General features: G+C 49.2%; 2 protein-coding genes across 7 annotated transcripts in view; one reads left to right on the top strand and one right to left on the bottom strand.

Moving 5' to 3' along the window:
* TMEM94 (transmembrane protein 94) overlaps positions 1-14,359 on the top strand; it is a 47,451-nt gene extending 33,092 nt beyond the window's left edge. For all 3 annotated transcript variants that reach the window (XM_033077103.1, XM_033077104.1, XM_033077102.2), the window contains 16 exons: positions 2,860-2,962; positions 4,123-4,340; positions 5,535-5,716; positions 5,916-6,054; positions 6,676-6,791; positions 7,647-7,746; positions 9,065-9,173; positions 9,690-9,879; positions 10,378-10,455; positions 10,823-10,908; positions 11,368-11,449; positions 11,736-11,890; positions 12,157-12,251; positions 12,869-12,962; positions 13,190-13,360; positions 14,188-14,359. In XM_033077103.1, the coding sequence (XP_032932994.1) occupies positions 2,860-2,962; positions 4,123-4,340; positions 5,535-5,716; positions 5,916-6,054; positions 6,676-6,791; positions 7,647-7,746; positions 9,065-9,173; positions 9,690-9,879; positions 10,378-10,455; positions 10,823-10,908; positions 11,368-11,449; positions 11,736-11,890; positions 12,157-12,251; positions 12,869-12,962; positions 13,190-13,360; positions 14,188-14,260 (1,991 nt within the window). In that variant the 3' untranslated portion in view covers positions 14,261-14,359. The remainder of the gene's footprint in view (positions 1-2,859; positions 2,963-4,122; positions 4,341-5,534; positions 5,717-5,915; positions 6,055-6,675; positions 6,792-7,646; positions 7,747-9,064; positions 9,174-9,689; positions 9,880-10,377; positions 10,456-10,822; positions 10,909-11,367; positions 11,450-11,735; positions 11,891-12,156; positions 12,252-12,868; positions 12,963-13,189; positions 13,361-14,187) is intronic.
* A 3,240-nt stretch (positions 14,360-17,599) lies between these two features.
* The window catches only part of CASKIN2 (CASK interacting protein 2), a 33,110-nt gene continuing 30,529 nt past the window's right edge, over positions 17,600-20,180 (bottom strand). For all 4 annotated transcript variants that reach the window (XM_033077097.2, XM_033077101.2, XM_033077098.2 and 1 more), the window contains one exon: positions 17,600-20,097. In XM_033077097.2, the coding sequence (XP_032932988.1) occupies positions 20,001-20,097 (97 nt within the window). In that variant the 3' untranslated portion in view covers positions 17,600-20,000. The remainder of the gene's footprint in view (positions 20,098-20,180) is intronic.

The raw sequence follows: 20,180 nt of genomic DNA, 5'->3' as shown, positions 1-20,180 counted from the left end.
ATCCTTCTGATAAATCATAAACCAATATATTTTTGAGTTGTCTAGTGTATTACATTATACATTTCTATATTACATACTAATAAGAAATCACAAAATTCCAATGCAAACTCACAGTGACCATGAATATAAACCTGAAGCCATGCAGACTTCTCCACTCTTTCTACTCCTTCCTACTCTCATAAGAATGGACTAGGATGGAAAGGATGTACAGCTGGTTGAGGTCTTAAAGCACCTCAGAAAGATTTAACAGCTTGCCTGTAAGAGCTCTAAGTCTCTTTGTAATTCCTTAAATTGACTGAACTTGGCTCTCTAGAGTTGACATATGTTCAATATTGAATCTGAAATATGATCATTGTGCTGGCCAGTTTTACCAGGTTAACTGTCTTCTCTCACCCACTTCTTAAATTTTTATCTTAATCTGGGAAGGATTTCATTTGTTCTGATTGCTGCTATCTTGCCTTTATAAGTAGGAGTTATTTTGATGCTGAGATTTTTAGTGTAGAGGAAAAAAACCTTTAGTGTTGCCTCATTTCAACTCCTTATCCTCACTTTTAAACGGTTTAGGTTAGAGCCTGGAGCTCAGACGAATAGGTGTGACCTGGATTAGGCTGTCTAGAGTAAATTCTAAGAGGAATTTTGCCAGTTGGGTTTAGTTAACCATTGGAACACCTCTCACACAATGGTCTTGTCCCTTGAAATTTCCTAAAATACTGCCATTTTAGAACCAGAAATACTGGATTGTGCAGATAACATTGGGTGAAGTCAAATGGGCTGTTTATGCAGAAGTCAGAGCAGATGATCATAATTTACCTCTCTCCACACATTATTTGTGAATAAATCTTTGAATCCACCCACTCCCATGACATGCTGCAGTCAAAGCAAGATACATAAATTCTACAGCTGTAGCAGAACTAGGAGGCAGCTTATCTGTATGTTCCCGTACTATTCCACTGAAATACATGTCTCACCATCTGGCAGTGTTCATCCCAGATCCATAGTAACCACATGGAAATGAGGAGCTCACTGTTGTCTTCCACAGAGTAAAACAGCTCAATACATCTCTGCCTCCCTTTGCTGGAGCTGCACTGCTCCATCCATTCCTTTTGATCTGTCTCACTGGCTCTGCTGGAGCAGTTTGGTTCTTTCCAATGAGTCCCAGCAGCCATGAATGGCTGCTCATACCCCCTGCCCTATTCATTTGTTTTTTCCCCTTTTGCCAGAGAAATCCTGGCCTGAGAGTTCATGATTTGGGAAGGGAAAGAGCTGAGCTCATTTTACTGGCAAGGACAGCTCAGTGAACTCCTTGCAGTTTATAGTGTCTGCAGTCACTGCCACTTTCTCCCTAGCAGGGCTGGGGTGTGGGATTCTGGTGGGAATGAATGGGAAATGGATTGCAGTTGTCAGGCATGAACGTGGCTGTGGCTGTGCATGTGGTCATTGCAAACTCTTGCTCTGTGTCCAGGACACAGCTTTTGCATGGATAAACATCTCCTGTTCCCCCTTTCCTAGCAAGGACTATCTGACCTTAGGAGCAAGGTGGGAAGGATTAGGTGTTTATACAATAAAATTAACCAGAGCTCTGCACAAGTGCTCCTTTGTGTCCCTGAGACAGGCTCCTTCTTTCACACACAACTCTTATTCATCTGGGGGGTTTGTTATGCTGAAAACTTGGCTTGTGATGACTATTTATAGCAAAAGCAGAGAGCTGCTGTGTTTTGGAAAATCCTCCGGTGTTTCTGAAGGTCCCTGCCTGGTTTGTGTTGAGGGGATATTCTTGGCTCTGGATTTCACCAGCCAGTGTGAGCATTAGCAGTCAGCAACAATGCCTGCAAAAAGTCTTTGGGCTCATTTTACTTGGCAGTGATTTTTTTTTTGGTGTTTTGTTGATTTTGGGGTTTTTTTTTCATTAGCTCAGCTTTGAAGCTGTTGGGGGCAAAGTCACAGAGCAGCTGGAGGAGGGAAGGGAGACTCTGTGTGCAGGAAATGTTAATGAGCTGTTAGAAATGAGCGGGAACAGGAGGTGTGGAGGGGAGGCAGCCCCACATCCCTGAACTTGTGTCCTGTGCCTGGGACCTGCATCAGGGATGTCACACACCTCTGAGAAAAACTTTCTAACACCTCTGACTACAAGAGGGAATAAGAGATTTTGAGTCAGTATTAAAAACTAAAATAGAGGGAAAGCAGGACAAGCTGTGGTGTCCATTGATGTTCAGTTCTTCCCTAAAGACAACATAAGTTACTTTTTTAGAGTCTCTTATGTTGAACTTTTGATCCATCCTGATCTAACACATTTTCAGGGTGGAAATGGGAAACAGGCTGTTCTCTGGCAGGTCACACTGTCAAATTATCTTCTGCTACTCGAATGAAAAATATTCAAGAATAGCTCTTACCCTTTAGTTCCACGTCTGGCCTAGAAATGAATGCACTTGGCAGCACAGGCAGACTTTGATCCCCAAAGGCTCATCATTGCTGCTTGTACTTTCATGACAGGAGGCACAAAGGAATTTCTCTTCTTCTGCTCTGTGGGATGCAGGAGCAGGATATTATCCAACCTTTATAGGAGCAGGATTGATACACAGGGTTAGGGGAGAATAGGAAGGGACTATATTGCTCACATTTTATCACAGCCTTGTTTGAACCCACAATTAGACAAATGGCAGCTGCAGGTGTATCATCAATCCTGAACAATTCCTTGATGGAGACTGAAAACTATCAGTGGAGGAAAAGGGGATATCTGTAATGCATCAAAGCATTTTGTGGCAACACTCATGTTTTAACAAATAAGGGAGCAGTTGGTGTGATATCCCTTTCCTGGGGGCTGTGTATGTGATGCTGACTCATTGTTCTCCTACACTTCAGGCACTGAGCAGATGTTTTCTCATGGGACAGCTGACATCATCCTTGAGGCCTGCACTGACTTTTGGGATGGCACTGATATCTACCCCCTCTCTGGCTCTGACAGGTGAGCAGCTTTCTCATTTGGGGAATTCAGGAGCTGCAGATAAAATGCAGAGGGAACCTGGTCACTGTTAAAATTCTTTGAGCTTTGAGTAGGTTATGAACATGAACCCTCTCTGCTTGTAATTAATTGTTATCATAGCAATGCAAGAGGTTAGATAGCAACAAGCATTCAGTTGGACTGGAAGAGCAAACCACTTCTTACTGTATCTGTTGGGATCTTGTCCTCTTGTGAGTGGATTCTGACTGTACTGTGTAGTAGGACTGAATTATAAACAAGTCATGCTGTGGCAGAGAATTTTTTGTTGTTTTTCAAGAAGAATGTGTTGTCTTGCATGAAATGCAGAATGATCAATTGTGCCTGAACCAGTCCACACAATGCATCAAGGCCTTGGAGTCCTGCTGCAATATCTGACAGTGTGTGCTGTATTTTCATCTACAGGCTGAGTTCCTGTTCCTGTTGGCACAGCAGACCAATAATGTTTAGTTTCACTGACTTTTCACATTGTTCTTCTAAATCTACTTATCCTCAGGTGTGAAAAAACTGCCACTGATCCTTTTTGGAATATTGATCATGTTACAAGCAAATTAAAAATCTGATGTGTAGTCTAATTTGGTACCTTTGTGAGTTCAGCTTAGAGAAGGAACTTCACCTTATTTCAGTGACTGAATATTGACTAAATACAGCTCCTGGGACCCAGACTCTGAAAGGGAATAGGAGAAGAGTTTGCTCCTGCAACTATCTCTGCCATAGATCCTGTTGTCAGAGTTGTCAATTCCCTCTTTGGTGTTTATCTCCCTACAGATAAATTATGTCTGATGAATTAAGCTTCTGCTGTCATGCAATGAACTTCCTTGGAGTCATCTGGCAGCCATATAAGCATATTATATTAATAAGTGCATCTGAAGAGCTCTGTGTTCATACCAGTGAATCTGATGAGCAAACAGAAATATTCACCACTGCCCCTGCTGGAATATGTGTTCTTGTTACCCTGCAGTGCCTGCAGCTTGGAGAATGCAGAAAGAGTAGGGAAAGTCTTCTTCAGACTTTCTAACCACTGTTTATGGAGGACATTTTTCCAAATACATGAAATGCAGCATTTCTGTATTGTCAGAAATGTTACACATTTTTGCTAACATTGTTTTTTTTTCTTTTCCACTTAGGAAGAAGGTGCTGGATTTCTACCAGCGAGCCTGCCTGTCAGGATACTGCTCTGCCTTTGCTTACAAGCCCATGCACTGTGCCTTGTCCTCCCAGCTCAATGGCAAGTGCATAGAGCTGGTGCAGGTGCCGGGGCAGAGCGCGATCTTCACGTGCTGCGACCTCCCCGGGACCACTCCCATCAAACAGAGCAGCAGGAGGAACAGCTGGAGCTCTGATGGTACGTGTGGCTGCAGTCCTGCCTGCAGCCAGGGCTGCTGCTGGCCCAGGGGCTGGATCTGAGCAGTGGAGAGCTAAAGAACATTGTTATTCAGAGTAGCAGGTGGAAATTGGGAAGGAAGAGTTGCTGGAGTAAATGGGTTTTTCAGAGGAAGTAATGATGTGGCAGCTGGTAGGGGGATTTCTAGTTAAGTTGTTAAAGGTTACAGAAAAATTCTTCTCCTTGTGGGAAGTGTTTCTAAAGCAGGCTATGGAGAGTCAAGACTTCTGGGTGTTTCAGTACTTGGTTTGCTCTTTGTGTGATTTTATGGAAATCACATGTGGTGGGCTTTTCAAAGGATCAAAATGTGTAGTGCTATGCAACTGTTATTCCTTGGTAGATTTTGTTGCTGTACTGAAGGGATTAGATGAACTGTAAATGTCCTTCAGAACAGCAATGGAAACTGAGAAAGAAGCACATACCATTACATAAATCCAGGAGGCTCTTTTGGAAAACCAGTCTTAACCATTTTCTGCCTCGTTCTCCCATTCTGTAAAATGTGACTGGTGGGGTTTCCAACAGCTAGGAACAGTTGTGACTTTTGAGTCCAACCTGTGGCAAGCCTTGCAACTGTGTGAAGTGTTTTATTATTTTGTTCTTCATGCTGCATCCAGCCCCCATTCACCACAGGCTGATGTAGTGATGGTGAAGGAACCCTGTCAAAGAGCCTTTGCAGGCTTTTTGGAAGTGTTTGCAGGGAACATGATTCAGTCCCTTTGCATCAGCCCCTCGTGCTCTGGTGCCACTGTGCCTCACCTAGACTTAGTATACTGTTTAGGCACAGTAGGATGTGTTTAAAATGCACATGTGAACATTATGAACACACATCCTTGACCTTTCTACCCAAATTCCATGTGACTGATCCCTGCCTTCTGTTTTATCTTTTTCCTTTCCACGCTTGCTGTTTCCCACTTGTGTTCTTGGTCTCCTATGTGGGGATGTCCTGAAACCACTTCTGTGACTTGGTATGCTGGGACAAATGGATGTCTCTTCATCTTTCCTGCTGTGTTTGTGTTCCTGCACATTTCTCTGTCTGGGCACTGTGTCCTTGGGTGTCACCTTGGTGGCCTCCCCCTCCCCACCACGTGTCCTTTGTCTGATGCACACATGGCCCCTCGTGTCTCAATGTGATTGGTGTTGTTTGCATGCCTGAAGAAGGGATTGGGGAAGTGATGGAGAAGGAAGATTGTATCCAGGCTCTGAGTGGACAGATCTTCATGGGAATGGTCTCATCTCAGTATCAGGCCCGCCTCGACATTGTCCGCCTCATTGATGGATTGGTCAATGCCTGCATTCGTTTTGTCTACTTCTCCCTGGAAGATGAGCTCAAAAGCAAGGTGAGCTGTGCTTGCTGCACCCCCTGACCTTGCATGGCCCCTGGTTGTCTGACTGGAGAGTTTAGCTCCAGTGCAATCTAAGGGTAATCTGATTCAGCCCACTAATGAGTCCAGAAGGTATCTGTGCTCCAGTATGGCATCAGTCTGCAGTGCTGTGGCCTGGGCAGCCATTCTAAAGCCCTTGTCTGCTCACCCACAGGTGTTTGCTGAGAAAATGGGTCTGGAGACTGGCTGGAATTGCCACATATCCTTAACACCCAATGGTGACGTGCCTGGCTCAGAGATCCCCCCCTCCAGCCCCAGCCATGCTGGCTCCCTGCATGATGACCTCCATCAGGGTGAGCACTGTGCCTTGGCCTCTCTGAATGCCATGTGTTTCTGGGTGCTTCTTTTAAACCCACTCATAGGTTCCTGTGTCCATACTAGACACTTGATCCAACAGAACTTTGAGCACAGAAGTGGATGGGCCTCAGGTGTGTGTGTGTGTAAGCGACATCACTTCACATTTGTAACCTTTCTAGCCAGCCAGAACCAAGTTTTTGGAAGCAGACATCTTTCTGTGCACCAGCTGCCATGAATTTATGTGCTCATGAGTGCTACTGGTTCTTGCTGGGGCCCTGGTCAAGCCACTGAAGGTCCCTTGCCTGTGCATTACTTTTTTTTTATACTTCAGCTAGGATTTCTTTATTATCTTCCCCTAGAAGGACAGCAGAACAGATAAAGTATCATGTCTCAAAAGAGCAGAGACTAGGCTCACATATCTACCTCTGAACAGATTACTCATCTAAAAATACTGCATTTTAGATGACTGAGTGGGAGATCTGAGTGTTGCTAACCCAGAAAACCAGGCCTCACGTTTCCTGGCTTCTGCAGTGCCACGTGCACGTCCCACGTGGGTGGCACAGGGGTGGCAGAGGCAGCTTTGGGATTGCTGTTTGTGCTGCTTCTCTCTGCTCCAGTTTCTCGAGATGATGTGGAGGGGCTTCTGCTGATGGAAGAGGAAGGGCACTCGGATCTCATCAGCTTTCAGCCAACAGACAGTGATATCCCCAGCTTCCTGGAGGACTGCAACAGGGTGAGGGCTCCTTTCCCTGTGCACCTTCTGCTGCTGTCATGGTCAGGAGTGTCATCTCATTGCTCCCAGGGGAAATTCCTCTTCAAAGGAGATTGGTTTATATTGATTTTCCTCACCCTCTTCCAGCTTAGTATCTAGAGCCTGGGAAATCTGTGATTCTCTCATTTACTTACTTTTCCTGAACAGCTCTTTGCTTTGGAGTTTAGGAATGGAGGTTACCAAGCATGGGGTGACTTTGAGAGCTGCAGCTCATTTCCTCTGGGTCCCATGGGCTGGGCAGGGAGTGGGAACATCCCCACTTTCCATGCAGACAGAAGAAATTCTCTCTGTTCCAGCTGTGAGCCACAGACTGGTGCTGCCCAATGGTCAGTGTGAGACAAGCCCTTCCTGCTTCACAAAGACCTCACATGTGCTCAGCAGAGATTACAGAAATATCAGAGATACAAGTTTTAAAAAGTCTTTTAGGCCTGGTTTTAGAAGGCAAGAACCCTTACTGTCTTGCTGCAGGTTGATGTGGCTGCAATTGAAATAGATCCAGTTGCTGAGGACAGCAGATGTGTCTGACTAGATTCTCCACATAGGCAAAAAGTCCTTAGAAATCCCTGGGCATAGGTTTGTCACACTGACCTTACAAACCCCGAGGGCAAGCACAGGCAGCTTGGCAGGCCAGTGTAGAACTTTATCAGGAAACTTTTGACAGTGACTGCGGAAAGTCAGTTCTATCTGCAGGAACATGAATTTATATCTGATCTTGAAGTTGCATAATTCTAGGAATCATCATTCTCATTTCAGCAGTTCCCTCTGCAATGCCTCTCTCTCACACTCCCTACTTAATCTGTCCTTTCTGTTTTTCAGGCCAAACTCCCCCGGGGGATCCACCAGGTGAGACCTCACCTGCAGAACATTGACAACGTGCCTTTGTTGGTGCCCCTGTTCACAGACTGCACCCCAGAGAGTGAGTGCCCTTTCCTGCTCCTGACCATGAATTCCTTCCCAGCTCCTTGGTCTGCCTCATCCAAGTGTGGACATGGGTGAAGGGAAGGGAATATTCCAGAAATCTGGAAGGACATGTTGATATTAATTACCCTCTGCTGCTACCTGTGGGGAGCCAGGTGTTAACTGAATTTTGAGAACCACTCCTTTCAATTTGCATTCGTAAGAGACACAAAAGCAAACATCCAAAATGCTACTGCCTTTCATTAAATAAGTGTTATCAGTGTACCAGGGGACTTTGATCTCTGCTAACAATTCTTATATAACTCAGAAATCACTTCCCAGAAGAATTTTCCCCTGGCAGTTGCTGTTAACACCTTCTGCTGCTTTGCAGTTTTTGATTGCGGGAAACAGAAAGGACAAAATTTCTCCCTCTCTCTCTCTGAGGCATTACTTAGAGAAAGGGGCTGAGTGCTTAGCTGGCAAATACCTGCCAAATCTCCAGTGAGTGTGGAGCATCATTATGATTTGCCATTTTAGTACTTCTGGTCACAGTTTCCAGAGTGTCAATCACAGTCCAATCTGCCTTCACTTAGTGCCCAAATTTCCTCTCTCTGACAGAAGTGGCAGCTCCCCACTTGACCCAGCCCCTCACTGTGCTGCAGGTCTGTGTGCACCAGGCTTTTAGTGAAGGTGTTTACAAGGGAATCTGCAGAGGAGAGGCTTGGGTTTTTTTGCCTGGAGCGTTCTAGAAAATCCATGTACACACACAGGGCACTGTGCATGGAGCTACAGAGCTAAAATCAAAGAGCAGCTTTGACTCAGAGGTGCCAGGAATGTCAATAAACATATTGATAAAGGGTAAAGGTGGCAGTGGCTGGGAGTGCAGGAGCAGGGTCTGGCTCTGACTATGGCTAAATGTGGTTTGTTACATTCCCTCCCTTCTTTTAGACTTGCAACACCACTGGTGATGTGCTACTGGGCAGAGTTTGAAATGCTGTATTTATTTTCAGTTTGAATTATTAGGTTTATTTCATTCCTGCTGTTTTCTAACAAAACCATTTGATGCTGAAGCTGTTTTATGCAGCCAGGCTGTACCTACAGCTCTGATCTGAAAGAGGTGTGCTGGAGATGCAAATCTCTGGGTTCTAGTTCTGTGAACCACAGATCAATTCCTGCAGTGGCAGGTGTATAGAGCACCTACAGTTAATTAACTATCTAATTGTGTGCCCAGATGGGGCAGTTTTAAAGGATCTGTTTGTTACCCAGATTGGAAAGGGTGTGAAACACTGCATTTCTGTGTGCATAATGACATCATTGCTCCTTCTGTCCCTCTGCAGCCATGTGTGAGATGATCAAGATCATGCAGGAGTATGGGGAGGTGACCTGCTGCCTGGGCAGCTCTGCCAACCTTCGCAACAGTTGCCTCTTCCTGCAGAGTGACATCAGGTGGGGCAGGATCTATTCCTCCTCCAGCTGCCTTTGCCTTCATCTTCATCTTAGCAAGTACCCAGCTGTGGGTCACAGCATACCTGTGGATCGTGCAGGGAGGTGTCACAATTACTCTGTCCATTTTTAGCTTGTCTCCAAGAAGGAGATTTGGGGGAATTGGATGGGGATGGCTGTTTAAGGCCCTTGACACACAGAGGTATTTCCATGTCTGAAAGGAAGATACTCTCTTGCATGCTGGACTGTTGGCCCCAGCTGCCACTACACATGCTTCCCATTGGGTGAAAGAGTGGAAGTACCCCATGGACCAGCCAATTTGTTGACCTTGTACCACAAACCCAATTATGTTCATTATTTCTCTGTGAATAACTGAAAATCTAGGGAGATTGATCCTAAATCATGTTATAGCTCAGGCTTCTCTCCCTGAGCAAACCATACAGAGCACGGCACAGCAGTGAGAGTGTTTCCTTTCTGGGATGAGGCCTTTCACCAACAGCCCTTGTGTTGTCCTTGCAGTATAGCCCTGGACCCTCTCTACCCATCCCGCTGCTCCTGGGAGACCTTTGGCTATGCCACCAGCACCACCCTGAGCAATGGCTCTGAGGAGCTCACCCCACTGCAGCTCTCAGGGCAGCTCAACAGCCTGCCCTGCTCCATGTCCTTCCGCCAGGAAGAGAGCACCAGCATCATCAGGCTCATAGAGCAGGTGAGCCAAGCAGTCCCTCTGTGAGGAGCAGAGGCAGGAGCTCACAGGAGCATTCTGCCTGAGGTGCCCACAATGCTGCCAGCAGGAGCTTGGTTTGTGTCTCCTGCCTTTGTGCAGGAAGGGAGAACCTTCCTGCCTGGCCCTCCTGGTCCAAGGGGGAGAGAATAGTTTGAAAATGGTGCCTTGTGGCAACAGAATATGAGTATTGTGCATCTGGATGAAGAGTAATCTTGCAGAGATCCCTAGCCAGACAACAATGCAGTGTTAAGGAGAAGTGTAACCCCAGAAAAGCCAGGAGTTTAAACAAACTTACCCTGACTAAATCCTGCCTTTCCTTTAGAACCTCTCCATGTAGGCAGGAGACCTTCCCTTTTTGCCTTCACTATCCAGATGCTCTCCCCTCCCACTTCCCCTGCATGTTCTGTCCCTGTGTGCTGGTAGCTGCTCTGGGCTGCAGCTGTTCCCAGCAGGGCTCTGAGGGTTTGTGCTTCCTTCCAGGCCAGGCATGCAACCTACGGGATCCGCAAGTGTTTCCTCTTCCTGCTGCAGTGCCAGCTGACCTTGGTTGTCATTCAGGTGAGTCCTGGCCTGCCTGGGGATGGTGTTTAGCTCAGAGGACAGGAGGGTTCACATGGGTTTGGGTGGCTGCAGTGGGGCAGCCTCGAGGGAGGAGCGTGGCCTTCAGTCAGGATTGCACACTGTGGACTTTATGATCTCAGCCTGAGCTGCCCCTTCTCCCTGCTCCTCATATATTTACTTTCAAACCCTTTTTCCCTGGAGAAAACCATCCCCTGCAGCTCCTGCCACAGGAACACATGGAGAGGCTGTGCAGTGGCAGCCCAGTTTCAGCTCATCCCAGCATTTTGGGGAAGACAGCAGCAGTTTGGGTAACTCTCTGTCCTAGCACTGTTCATGCTCTTCACTCTGGGTTGTTTCTGTCCAGTTCCTCTCCTGCCTGGTGCAGCTGCCCCCCATCCTCAGTACCACAGACATCGTGTGGCTCTCCTGTTTCTGCTACCCACTGCTCAGGTGAGTCTGTCAGGGTGGAATCTCCTCCCAGCCCCCAGGATGCACAGAGCACCCCCTCAGCCTCACTGTGTCCGTGCTAAAAACAATCTAACATCACCCAGAGCATGCCAAGAAGGCTGCAAGGATTATTCCAAGCAGCTGCTTTGACAAGGTGCTTGGAAACAGTGACAGGAACATTTGTGTGCTTCTGTGTTAACCCCTGCCTTGTGTGATGGAAAGTCTGGGGTGTCAGGTGGAGGCCAAGTTACCACAGGTGGTTTTTTTTTCCTTAATACATCTGGAGGTCACTTCTCTCTCTGTCTGCACCTGCAATGAATAACACCTTTTATGGCATATGTAAAGATAAGTGCAATGCTTCAAGCAGTCTGAGTAGGTTATTTGGGTTCAAATGTTAGATAAAAGCACAATAGCTCTGGTGCCTGAACACATTACTGAGACACTTCACTTACCTTTCTCCAGTATCTCGCTTCTGGGCAAGCCTCCCCACAGCTCCATCATGACCATGGCAACAGGAAAAAACTTGACTTCCATTCCCAAGAAGGTAGGTCACTCCTCAGATTTAAATTATCCACAGATTTTTCTCTTCAGTTTTGTCCCAGTGTTGATGTATAACTGAGGCCCTGTGCCCTTCTGGGTTGCTCAGTAAGTTGATCCATGGCATGAGCCAGGAGAGAATCCCCTACTCCAGCATGCCCAGAGGGCAGATCCTCAGTGCAGCTCCTCTGTACTAAAGCTTGTCTTTTGCAGCCACTGATTCTCTGATACTCCATGGGGAGGAGGTTGTATGACATGCCCATGTCATCCTCCTTGCTTTCCCTTATTCACAGACCCAGCACTACTTCCTGCTCTGCTTCCTGCTGAAATTCAGCCTGACCATCTGCTCCTGCCTCATCTGCTTCGGGTTCACCCTGCATGAGTCCTGCAAAGGGGTGAACACCACCAGCCTCAACCTCACAGCCTGCTCCTCCATCATGCTGCACAGGTGAGGAACTGGCCACACACATCCCTACTGCTCCTGCCCTTTCCAAGGAGCACTGATTCCAGTCCTCTAACAAGCCTCAGCCTCTTCCATGACCCACCAGGGCGGTAGCCTTGACAGCTACATCATTGCCCACTGAACCTCCTGGTAGCAGCACAGCCTGAGCTCACACACAGATCCCTCAGCTGTTACAGGAGGACATGGCTCTGGTGGGAGCAGGTCAGACAAAGTGCCCACTGTTGACTTTCCTGTGTCCTCTCATTCACCAGCAATGCTTATGGTGCTCCTGACTGGTTTGGGACATTTTCCAATGCTCTCCTGGTAGCCCAGAAGCTCACAGCTGGCCTGATTGTTTTACACACAGGTAAGTCCCTGTTCCCAGAACCCCATTCCCTGCTCTGGGGGAAAACTTGCATCCTCTGTCTCTTTCTTTGCCCCCTGTGCCAGAGCACAAACTCCCTGATAGAAGCAGACACTGCAGTGGCCTGACAGCACAGGCATAAATCCTCCTGTCTCACTAAACATTACCCTGGCAGGTCAAAGACAACACCCTCAGAGCTGATTCTGCTTCCTGCCAGCCTGGTGAAATGCTGGTTCTGATCAGAATCACCAGAAGAGCCAAATCCCTTTTGCCTTCTTGAAATAGCAGCACCTGTAGTTCTCCAAAAGTATTCCCTGCTTCAAAAGTGTTTATATCCCTGCTGCTATTCTGTGAAGTACCCCATTGCCTTCCCACAAAGGGCACTGCTGTAGCTGTGCTGTTTGAGAGCTGGAAGCCTTTTTAAAGCCTCTGGAGGCTGCACTGCCCCCACCTGCATTCCAGGGACTTGGAACTGCTCTGAGCAGCCTGGTCTGAAAGAGCCCTGAATGGTGGCTGGTTCCAGGGCCATGAACCCCATATCCCTTAGGAATAACAGGTGTTGATGTACCCCTGAAGTGCAGTATCTGTGTGTGATGCTAAATAATCCCCTTTTCCTGCAGTGTTCATATCCATCACCCACGTCCATCGCACCAAGCCCCTGTGGAAGAAGAGCCCTCTCTCCAACCGCTGGTGGACGCTCACTGTGGCTGTTGTGTGAGTACCCAGCCCTGGGGAGGTGTTCCAGGGTGCTGGAGCAAGGACCTCCAGCACCAGTTTGCTGATGCTGAGGAGAATCTGTTGCATGGCAATTGATCTCCGCTGCTGAGCTGGTGAAGGGTCTCTGTTGTGAGCGTTTCATCTGGGCCTGAACAGATTCTTCTGCAGATCCTGGGAAGTTTGTCAGGTCTGCTGAGATTTGCTGTGTCTGTTTTTCATTTTAGAGTGCTGGGGCAAGTGGCACAGACTGTGCTGGACCTGAAACTCTGGGAAAACCTCAACTCTTCTTTGACCTTTAACCACGTCTCCATCTCTCCAGTCTCATGGCTCCTGGGTTTTCTTTCCTTGGTCCTTGTGGTTATCATCAATGAGATTGTCAAGCTGCACGAAATCAGGTATGGGGGTTGTAGGGAGGATGGGGAGAAAGGCTGAAGCCTCCCTCCAGCCTGGCCTTGAGCTGCAAAAAATAACGATGCCCAGGGAACAGGGTGGGGAACAAAAAGGAAAAGCTGATTGCATTGTGTAAATCACCTGGCTATTGTGTGCAGGCTCACGTTCCACCTCCCAGGGAGGAAGCGCAGGGGAGGAAGGAGGGTCAGAGAAGGGCAGTGGCAGTGATTGGGAGCAGGAAGGGAGAACAAAATTTCCTTATCTCAAACCAAAGGGAGGGAGACAGCCAAGGTCTAGGCAACACCAGCATGGAATTGGGGAGGGCTGTTCTCTCCATCTTGTCCCATGAGGACAGAGAGGCATTGAATCACAGCAGAGGAAATGTGCCTTCACACAGAGCCTGGACTGTGGGACTCGTTTTCACGGGAAGTGGCTGAAGCCAAGAATGAGTAGCAGGCAAAGTGACTGGCTGTTCTTCCAGCACAGGGAGCAGCCAGAGCTGGGAGTCAACACTAATGAACATTGATTCAGGAAATGGGCTGGGGAGGAAAGGCGGGGATTACAGGCAGCCCTAATGGGGATAGAGACACCAGCTCAGTTCCTGGGAAGGGTTTCTGGACCTTTCTGTGCCGTGGCTGGTGTCCTGGAGATGGGAATTTAGCTGGATGGGGTAAGACTGAAGCCATGGGTTGCTCTCTGGATTTGATTCCCCTCCCAGACTACCCCAGGGCCCAGGCTTCCCTGTTTCTTGGGGCTAGCAGCTCAGGAATGGCAGTGGAGGCAGCCTTACCTCTCATCCCTCTCCCTACTGACTCTCTTCTTTCTTCTCCAGGGTCCGTGTCCGTTACCAAAAGAGGCAGAAGTTGCAGTTTGAAACCAAGCTGGGGATGAATTCGCCATTTTAAAAGCACCCAGCTCAAGTTCCCTGGAGCCAGGGCCAAACAGCCACTGGGAGAGTGGCTGCACCAAAGGCCCAGGGAGTTTTCCATCACAAATGCAAACCAGACAGCCTCCTGGCAAAACTACATCTGCACCTTCCCAGGGCCCCAGGCAGGGATCCCCCACAGGTATGCAGCCCCTTCCCAGCCTGCCAGGTACCCTCACAGGGGCCTGCAAGCTCTGGTGCCTGTTCAGGCTGCTCTTCCTTTATTTATTTATTACTGGAGGTATTTGTTAGTATCATGGTGATGCTAAAATGAAGCGGCTCCTTTCCTCTTTGTGAGCAAATGGGTTTGCAGGGCCTGGCAGGAGAATCTGGGACCAGTAGGGCTGCTGAAGCAGGAGATCTCTGCTGAAACCCATTTTGGTTTTCCACCTCTGCCTGCTCTCCGTGTGTGCGTGCCTGTGCATGCCCTCCCTGTCTCCCTGCCCTGTATCCTGGGGCGAAGGAGCAATCCCTCTTGCAGTCCCAAGAGTGCAGGGAGCTCACATTCCCTAGGGGACAGTGGGAAGGGTCTCTGGCCAGCCAGGCTGGGCAAGCCCTGCCTTCTGAAGTTGTCACAGCCATGTGCTGGCTGTGTCAGAAGAGGGATGAGACATGGCTTTGGGAAGAGCTGCCTGTGATCCTCTGGGCTGGTGCAGAGGGAGGGCAGCTCTGCCTGCTTGCAGGGAGCCAGCATGGTTCAGCTTCCTGAAGCCCTGTTGAACCAGCTTTTATCTTCTTTAACAACCCCCAGAGAGGTTTAATAGATGTTCTCCTGTTTGTGATCCAAACTGCTGTTCTGCTTCAGTAATGTGCCTGCTTGAGAAAGCCACAGAGATAAAGCTTGAGCCCGGACTATCCCGCCCTAGAGGAAGGGGATGTCTTTCCAGGCAGGATATCTGCAACTTGCAGTTGTGACTAATACAGAGCTGGTGAATGGCTCCTTTCCTAATCCCAGGATTGTGCTGCATCCAGTTCTTGCTCCCCAAGGCACAGGGAACCCTGCCCAATCATGTCTGTCCGTGATAGTGCTTGGGAAGTCTCTCCCCCCTGTGCTAATGCCTTCACACAGAACCACAGAATGGTTTGGGTTGGAAGGGGCCTTAAAGCTTATCTTGTTCCACCCCCTGCCATGGGCAGGGACACCTTCCTCTATCCCAGGGTGCTCCAAGCCCTGTCCAACCTGACCTTTAACAATTCCATGGATGAGGCAGCCACAGCCTCCCTGAGCAGCATCTGCTCAGTGTTCTCTCTTCATTTCCCTGGGGGGACCCTCCCCTGAGGGCTGCAGCAAACCATGATCTGCCCCAGTGCAGCACACAAGCCTCAGAGCTCTGACCAGACCCCATCTGTACTGGGAGCACTGGTTCTGTTGTGGGCTGACAGCCAGGGGCCACAGAGGATCACACAGGCTTGGCTACCAGAATATTTGCAGCTCATGGAGATGTTGACTCTAGTTCTAAACACTGACTAAAGCTGGTAAATCCTGGCCCTGTTTTTGGTCCCAACATTAACACTACAATATTTGGCTGTTACTTCTTTGGTGGCAGCTGCTCTCTCCTGGGCAGGCAAGGAGCTTTCTGGAACCCCCAAGCTCTGCCCTGCTGCTCCACCTTGTCTTCCTCACTTTTCAGCATAACCAGAGAGCATGGACACAGCTGAGTGTCTCTAAGCAATACCCTCACCCTGCTGTGGGGCTGGTAGAGGAGCAGAGCTGGGTACAGCCAACCCCTGAGCTCTGGGGACACTCTGAGGATGCTGGAGGGGGGCAGCAGGGGGTGTTCCAAGCCCTGGGCCCAGTTCCTGCAGCTGGAGGGGCAGATGTGGAGATCCCATGCTGGCAGGATTGCACGGGAGAGGGAGCCAGCAGCTCCCTGGGGAACACAGGGCTCCTCCCCTGCAGTGTCTGCCCACCTTTGCCAACCAGGCTGGATTGTGCCCTCACTCCCCTGGCACCTGCAGGGCTCAGGGAGAACAAGCTGCACCTTCCTCAGTCTCAATTCACTAAATGCCAGTTCCAGATCTGTGACACCTGGCCCCTGAGAAATCAGCTTTCCTTCCTGCTGCCAGGGCTGGCTCACAAGTGGGACATGCCTGTGTCTGTGACTGAGCTGAGCTGCAGCCAGAGGCAGCACAGGGCTGCTCAGGGCTGTCCCAGCTTTCCCCCAGCCACACCTCAGCTCTTGCCCTGTGCCATGAACTGTTGTAGGTGTAAAAAGGCAGCAGATTCCAGGGATTCCTGCTGGCCACACCTTCCTCTGGAGGAGGCACCTTCAAGGTTTCCTCCTCTGGCTGATCACAAATGTTTATTTTCCTGCATCCTCCTTCCCCAGCTAGACTTGGAGGGAGCTAAAGTGTATGAATGGAGCCTTTAGGATGGTCTTGCCAGTGCCACCCTTCCCTCAGCCATTGAAGTGTCTAAGGGTCAGAGTGCACGGCTTCAGAAGGAAATTTCCTACATCAAGATGTTTTTAAATGCTGTATATTTTATATTAAATTTTTTGGGATGTATGTAAAAATATTTCATTTGTATTAAAACTTGTAAATTGTATAAAAAAGAAAAAAAAAAGAAACAAACCCAGACCCACAAGCATCCAGTATAAGAATGGCAATAAACGATTGTCTTGGCTAACACACCCAAGAGTTGGGCACACGTTTGCACCCAGAAAAGGAAGAAAGTAAAAATGTCTGTGGCTGCTGGGTCACAGGGTGTGAATTTCCTGTTGTAGGGACACAGCCTGAGAGTTTGATGCTCCTGGGAGCCAGTTCTGGCCTTTTTTCCAGTTTCTGCTCAGCTTTGGGCAAATCTGTCCATCTCTGAAAGCCTGTTCCTACAGAGTAAGTGTGGTTACCTGGTGATTTCCTGGATCCTGGGCACTGCTTCAGTCGAGGCTGGCAGCACAGTTTGAATCCCTCTGCATGGATGGAGGTTGGGGTGAGCTGGAAGAGGCACTGGGAGCAGTGGGGATAAGCAGTGTGGGATAAGGCTGCTTGTCCTGAGCACATCAGGCACTGGGGTAGCCACACTCACAGGCAGGATCAGGCAGGAGGAGGGAGGAATGCTGTGCCTGGAACATGGGGACAGTGGAGGGGCAGAGCTGGGCACTGGGACATTGGGACACCAGCACTGTCACCATTACTGCTGTGCTGGAGAGACTCACACTGAGCATTAACCTCACTGGAGGTGACTGGGACTCACCAGGGGAGATTATCTGAGAAGCCCTGGAGCACAAGGGACAGGATAAAGCTGATCCTCCGTGGACTTGAAGCTGTAGGAGACACGCTTATGCCATTTGATACAAAAGACACAACTAGGCAAAACTATCAAAAGGGTAAAATATGCCCCACTGTTTAATAGAATTTAGTCTTAATGGATGTTAGTGGAAAACAAAACACATGATTAACACAAACAGAGCAGATGGTTTAAAATCTGTTGTCAGTCTGGTGATTACATGGGCTATTTTTTCCCCTCACTGTCTCGCTGCACGGAGCAGGTGCAGCTGGGGTCAGTTAGTCCCAGTTGCAGTGTACATAACTTACACACCATACAGTAGCTTCAAAATAGAGATCTAGAGCTCAAAAAATAGGCATTCTTCTGCAAAATCAAATGTTTAGTTCCCTTATTGACAATGAGAGCAGCATTCTGCTGCCCTCAGGTGGCTCAGACAGCGGCAGCTCCACCCCAGTGTCCTCTTATCCCTGACCCAAGACTTGCAGTTCTGGTTAGTAAATATATAGAATAAATCACATTTTAAATATATACATTGGCCTTTAAAAAAAACCCAAAACATTTACAGTTTATCAACATACGAAAAAAAAAAAAAAAAACAAACCCTGGGCTTCTCCCAGGTTGACTTGTGAGAGTAAAAATCAGCTTTAAAAGGTTTCTGTGAACCTCTTTATAAAGTGCCACTGGTTGTAGCTATTTGAAAACATTATGTCCATGATGTGGCACTAAGACACAGGCAGTGGATACACTCAGTGTGGGACAGAAATCAGAGCCAGGGAAGAAGTGTCCTTACCTGCCTCACACTGACCTCAAGTCCCGGACAATGATGGGATTTTAGGTTTTTTCAGGGCTTTTTGTCTTTGCTTTTCAGCCCAGAAACCAGGCTGGCACCTCTTGCCTGCCCAGCCCATGGCACAGCTGCCCTCAGGAGCAGAGATTTCAGGAATGTTCAAGTGGGCTTTGCTCCCCTTCCTATGCAACAGCACAGGGGCTGCAAACAATCCAACCCAGCTGCAAACTCCCAGCAGGATGGGAAGCAACTCCCTTCTCAGCCACCTTCTCCCTCCAGTTTGGTTTTGCATTGGTGATTTTTTTTTTTTTTAATTTCATTTTTTTTAAAAAAAGAGGGAAATACATGGAATTTTCTTTCCCTTTGTTTGGAATTTTTGTAGCAAATGGCACTTCAGCACAATCTTTGGTTCCCTTCTGGTGCTCCGATGCTTTCATTTGCTTGGCATGCCGAACACGAGCCAAGTTCCGGGCTCTTGGACATATTTAGCCATGCACTAGTGAGCAGATTCTGCGAGAGAAATCTGTCTGGGAGCGATGCAGCCGCTCCTGCTGCCTGGATGCAGAGAGCTCTCGCTGCAGCCAGGGGCTGTGGCCGCATCCAGCAGGCAGGAGCTGCTCCCCAGCCGAATTCCCGGTGCATCCGGGGTCAGCTCCCCCCGGGCTGCAGAGCCCCGAGCAAGGATCACTCCCAAACGCTGCTACTGTTGGACAATGCTCACGGCAGGGTTTGTGCCAGCAGCTCCACGCAGGGAGGGGCACTGCCAAAAGGGACTGTTTTCTCATAAAAAAAGGGATAAGGGAGGGGAGAAAAAATTTTAAAAGCATTAATCATGCTGCTGCTACTGCACTCTGGAAGGACCAGGGTGGGGGTTTGCGTAGGCACGGTGTTGGCAGAGGGCAAACTCCAGCGAGCAGCATGATCCAGACGGACTGGCCCAAATTCCCAGGTTTTTTGGCACTGCCACCACCATCCTCATCGCTCTGGGAAGGGGCAGCAAGGCTCCCGTGTCCGGCAGGGCCCTGGAGGAGCATCCGCTGCTCTGCAGGCTGTGCCAGCCCCAGCTCCAGGGGTCTGGGGGTCCCGTGGAGGGATTTCCATCCACTTGGATTTCACGCTGCCCGACGCTGACGCGTTTGGAAAAGCGGCAAATAAAGCAGAAAGGTTCCTTCTCGCTCCACAAGCTGCCAAACTGCGACAAGCCCTGTCTTCTTTTAGCTGCTGTCAGGCCTGGCCGGGGCTGTGGCTGCACACTGAATCGCCAGCTCGGTGGTGCTGCCCGGGGAGGTCTCTCCTGTGACACATTGTTGGCAGGGCATAAATAATAAGAGGCAGGACTCGACAATGCAGTGGGGAAAGAGAAAGGTCCCTTGTGGAGGCTCCTCAGCTCTGAGCAAGGGAGCAAGGGCTTCTCCATGGCCTCCAGGACTGCATGTGCAGCCCCGCTGGGCTCTCCTCCTGCTGCCAGTCCGGTGGGAAATGCCTGACCCCCTCGGAAACCGGCCCAAGGCCACGCTGTCACAAGTGACACAGAGCCAGGGGTGGGCAAGGAGAGCAGCTTCGTTCCCAGCCGCAGTGCAAAGTGTGGGGAGGGAGGCGGCTGCAGAGACCTGCGGGCACCGTCGGTGCCGGAGCCGCTCTGCCCCCATCACCGGGGGCACTGATGGAGCAGCCGCAGGCGGGAGGGGAAGGAGGGAGCAAGCCTCAGTCCAGCATTGCATCCAGCTGGTCAGCCAGGTCATCAAACATGTTGCTGATGTCTTCCAAGATGTTCTTGGCTGAGTGCATGGTCCCAGGGTGGCTGGGGAGGAAAGGGAGAGAGTCAAAGCGCTGCTCAAAGGCTGCAGGTGCCGATGGGGAAGGTTTGGCCAGGCTGGACCTTGC

This window comes from Catharus ustulatus, chromosome 20 (genome assembly GCF_009819885.2).
Source record: "Catharus ustulatus isolate bCatUst1 chromosome 20, bCatUst1.pri.v2, whole genome shotgun sequence".
NCBI lineage: Eukaryota > Metazoa > Chordata > Aves > Passeriformes > Turdidae > Catharus > Catharus ustulatus.
This window is presented reverse-complemented; position numbering and strand designations above follow the sequence as displayed.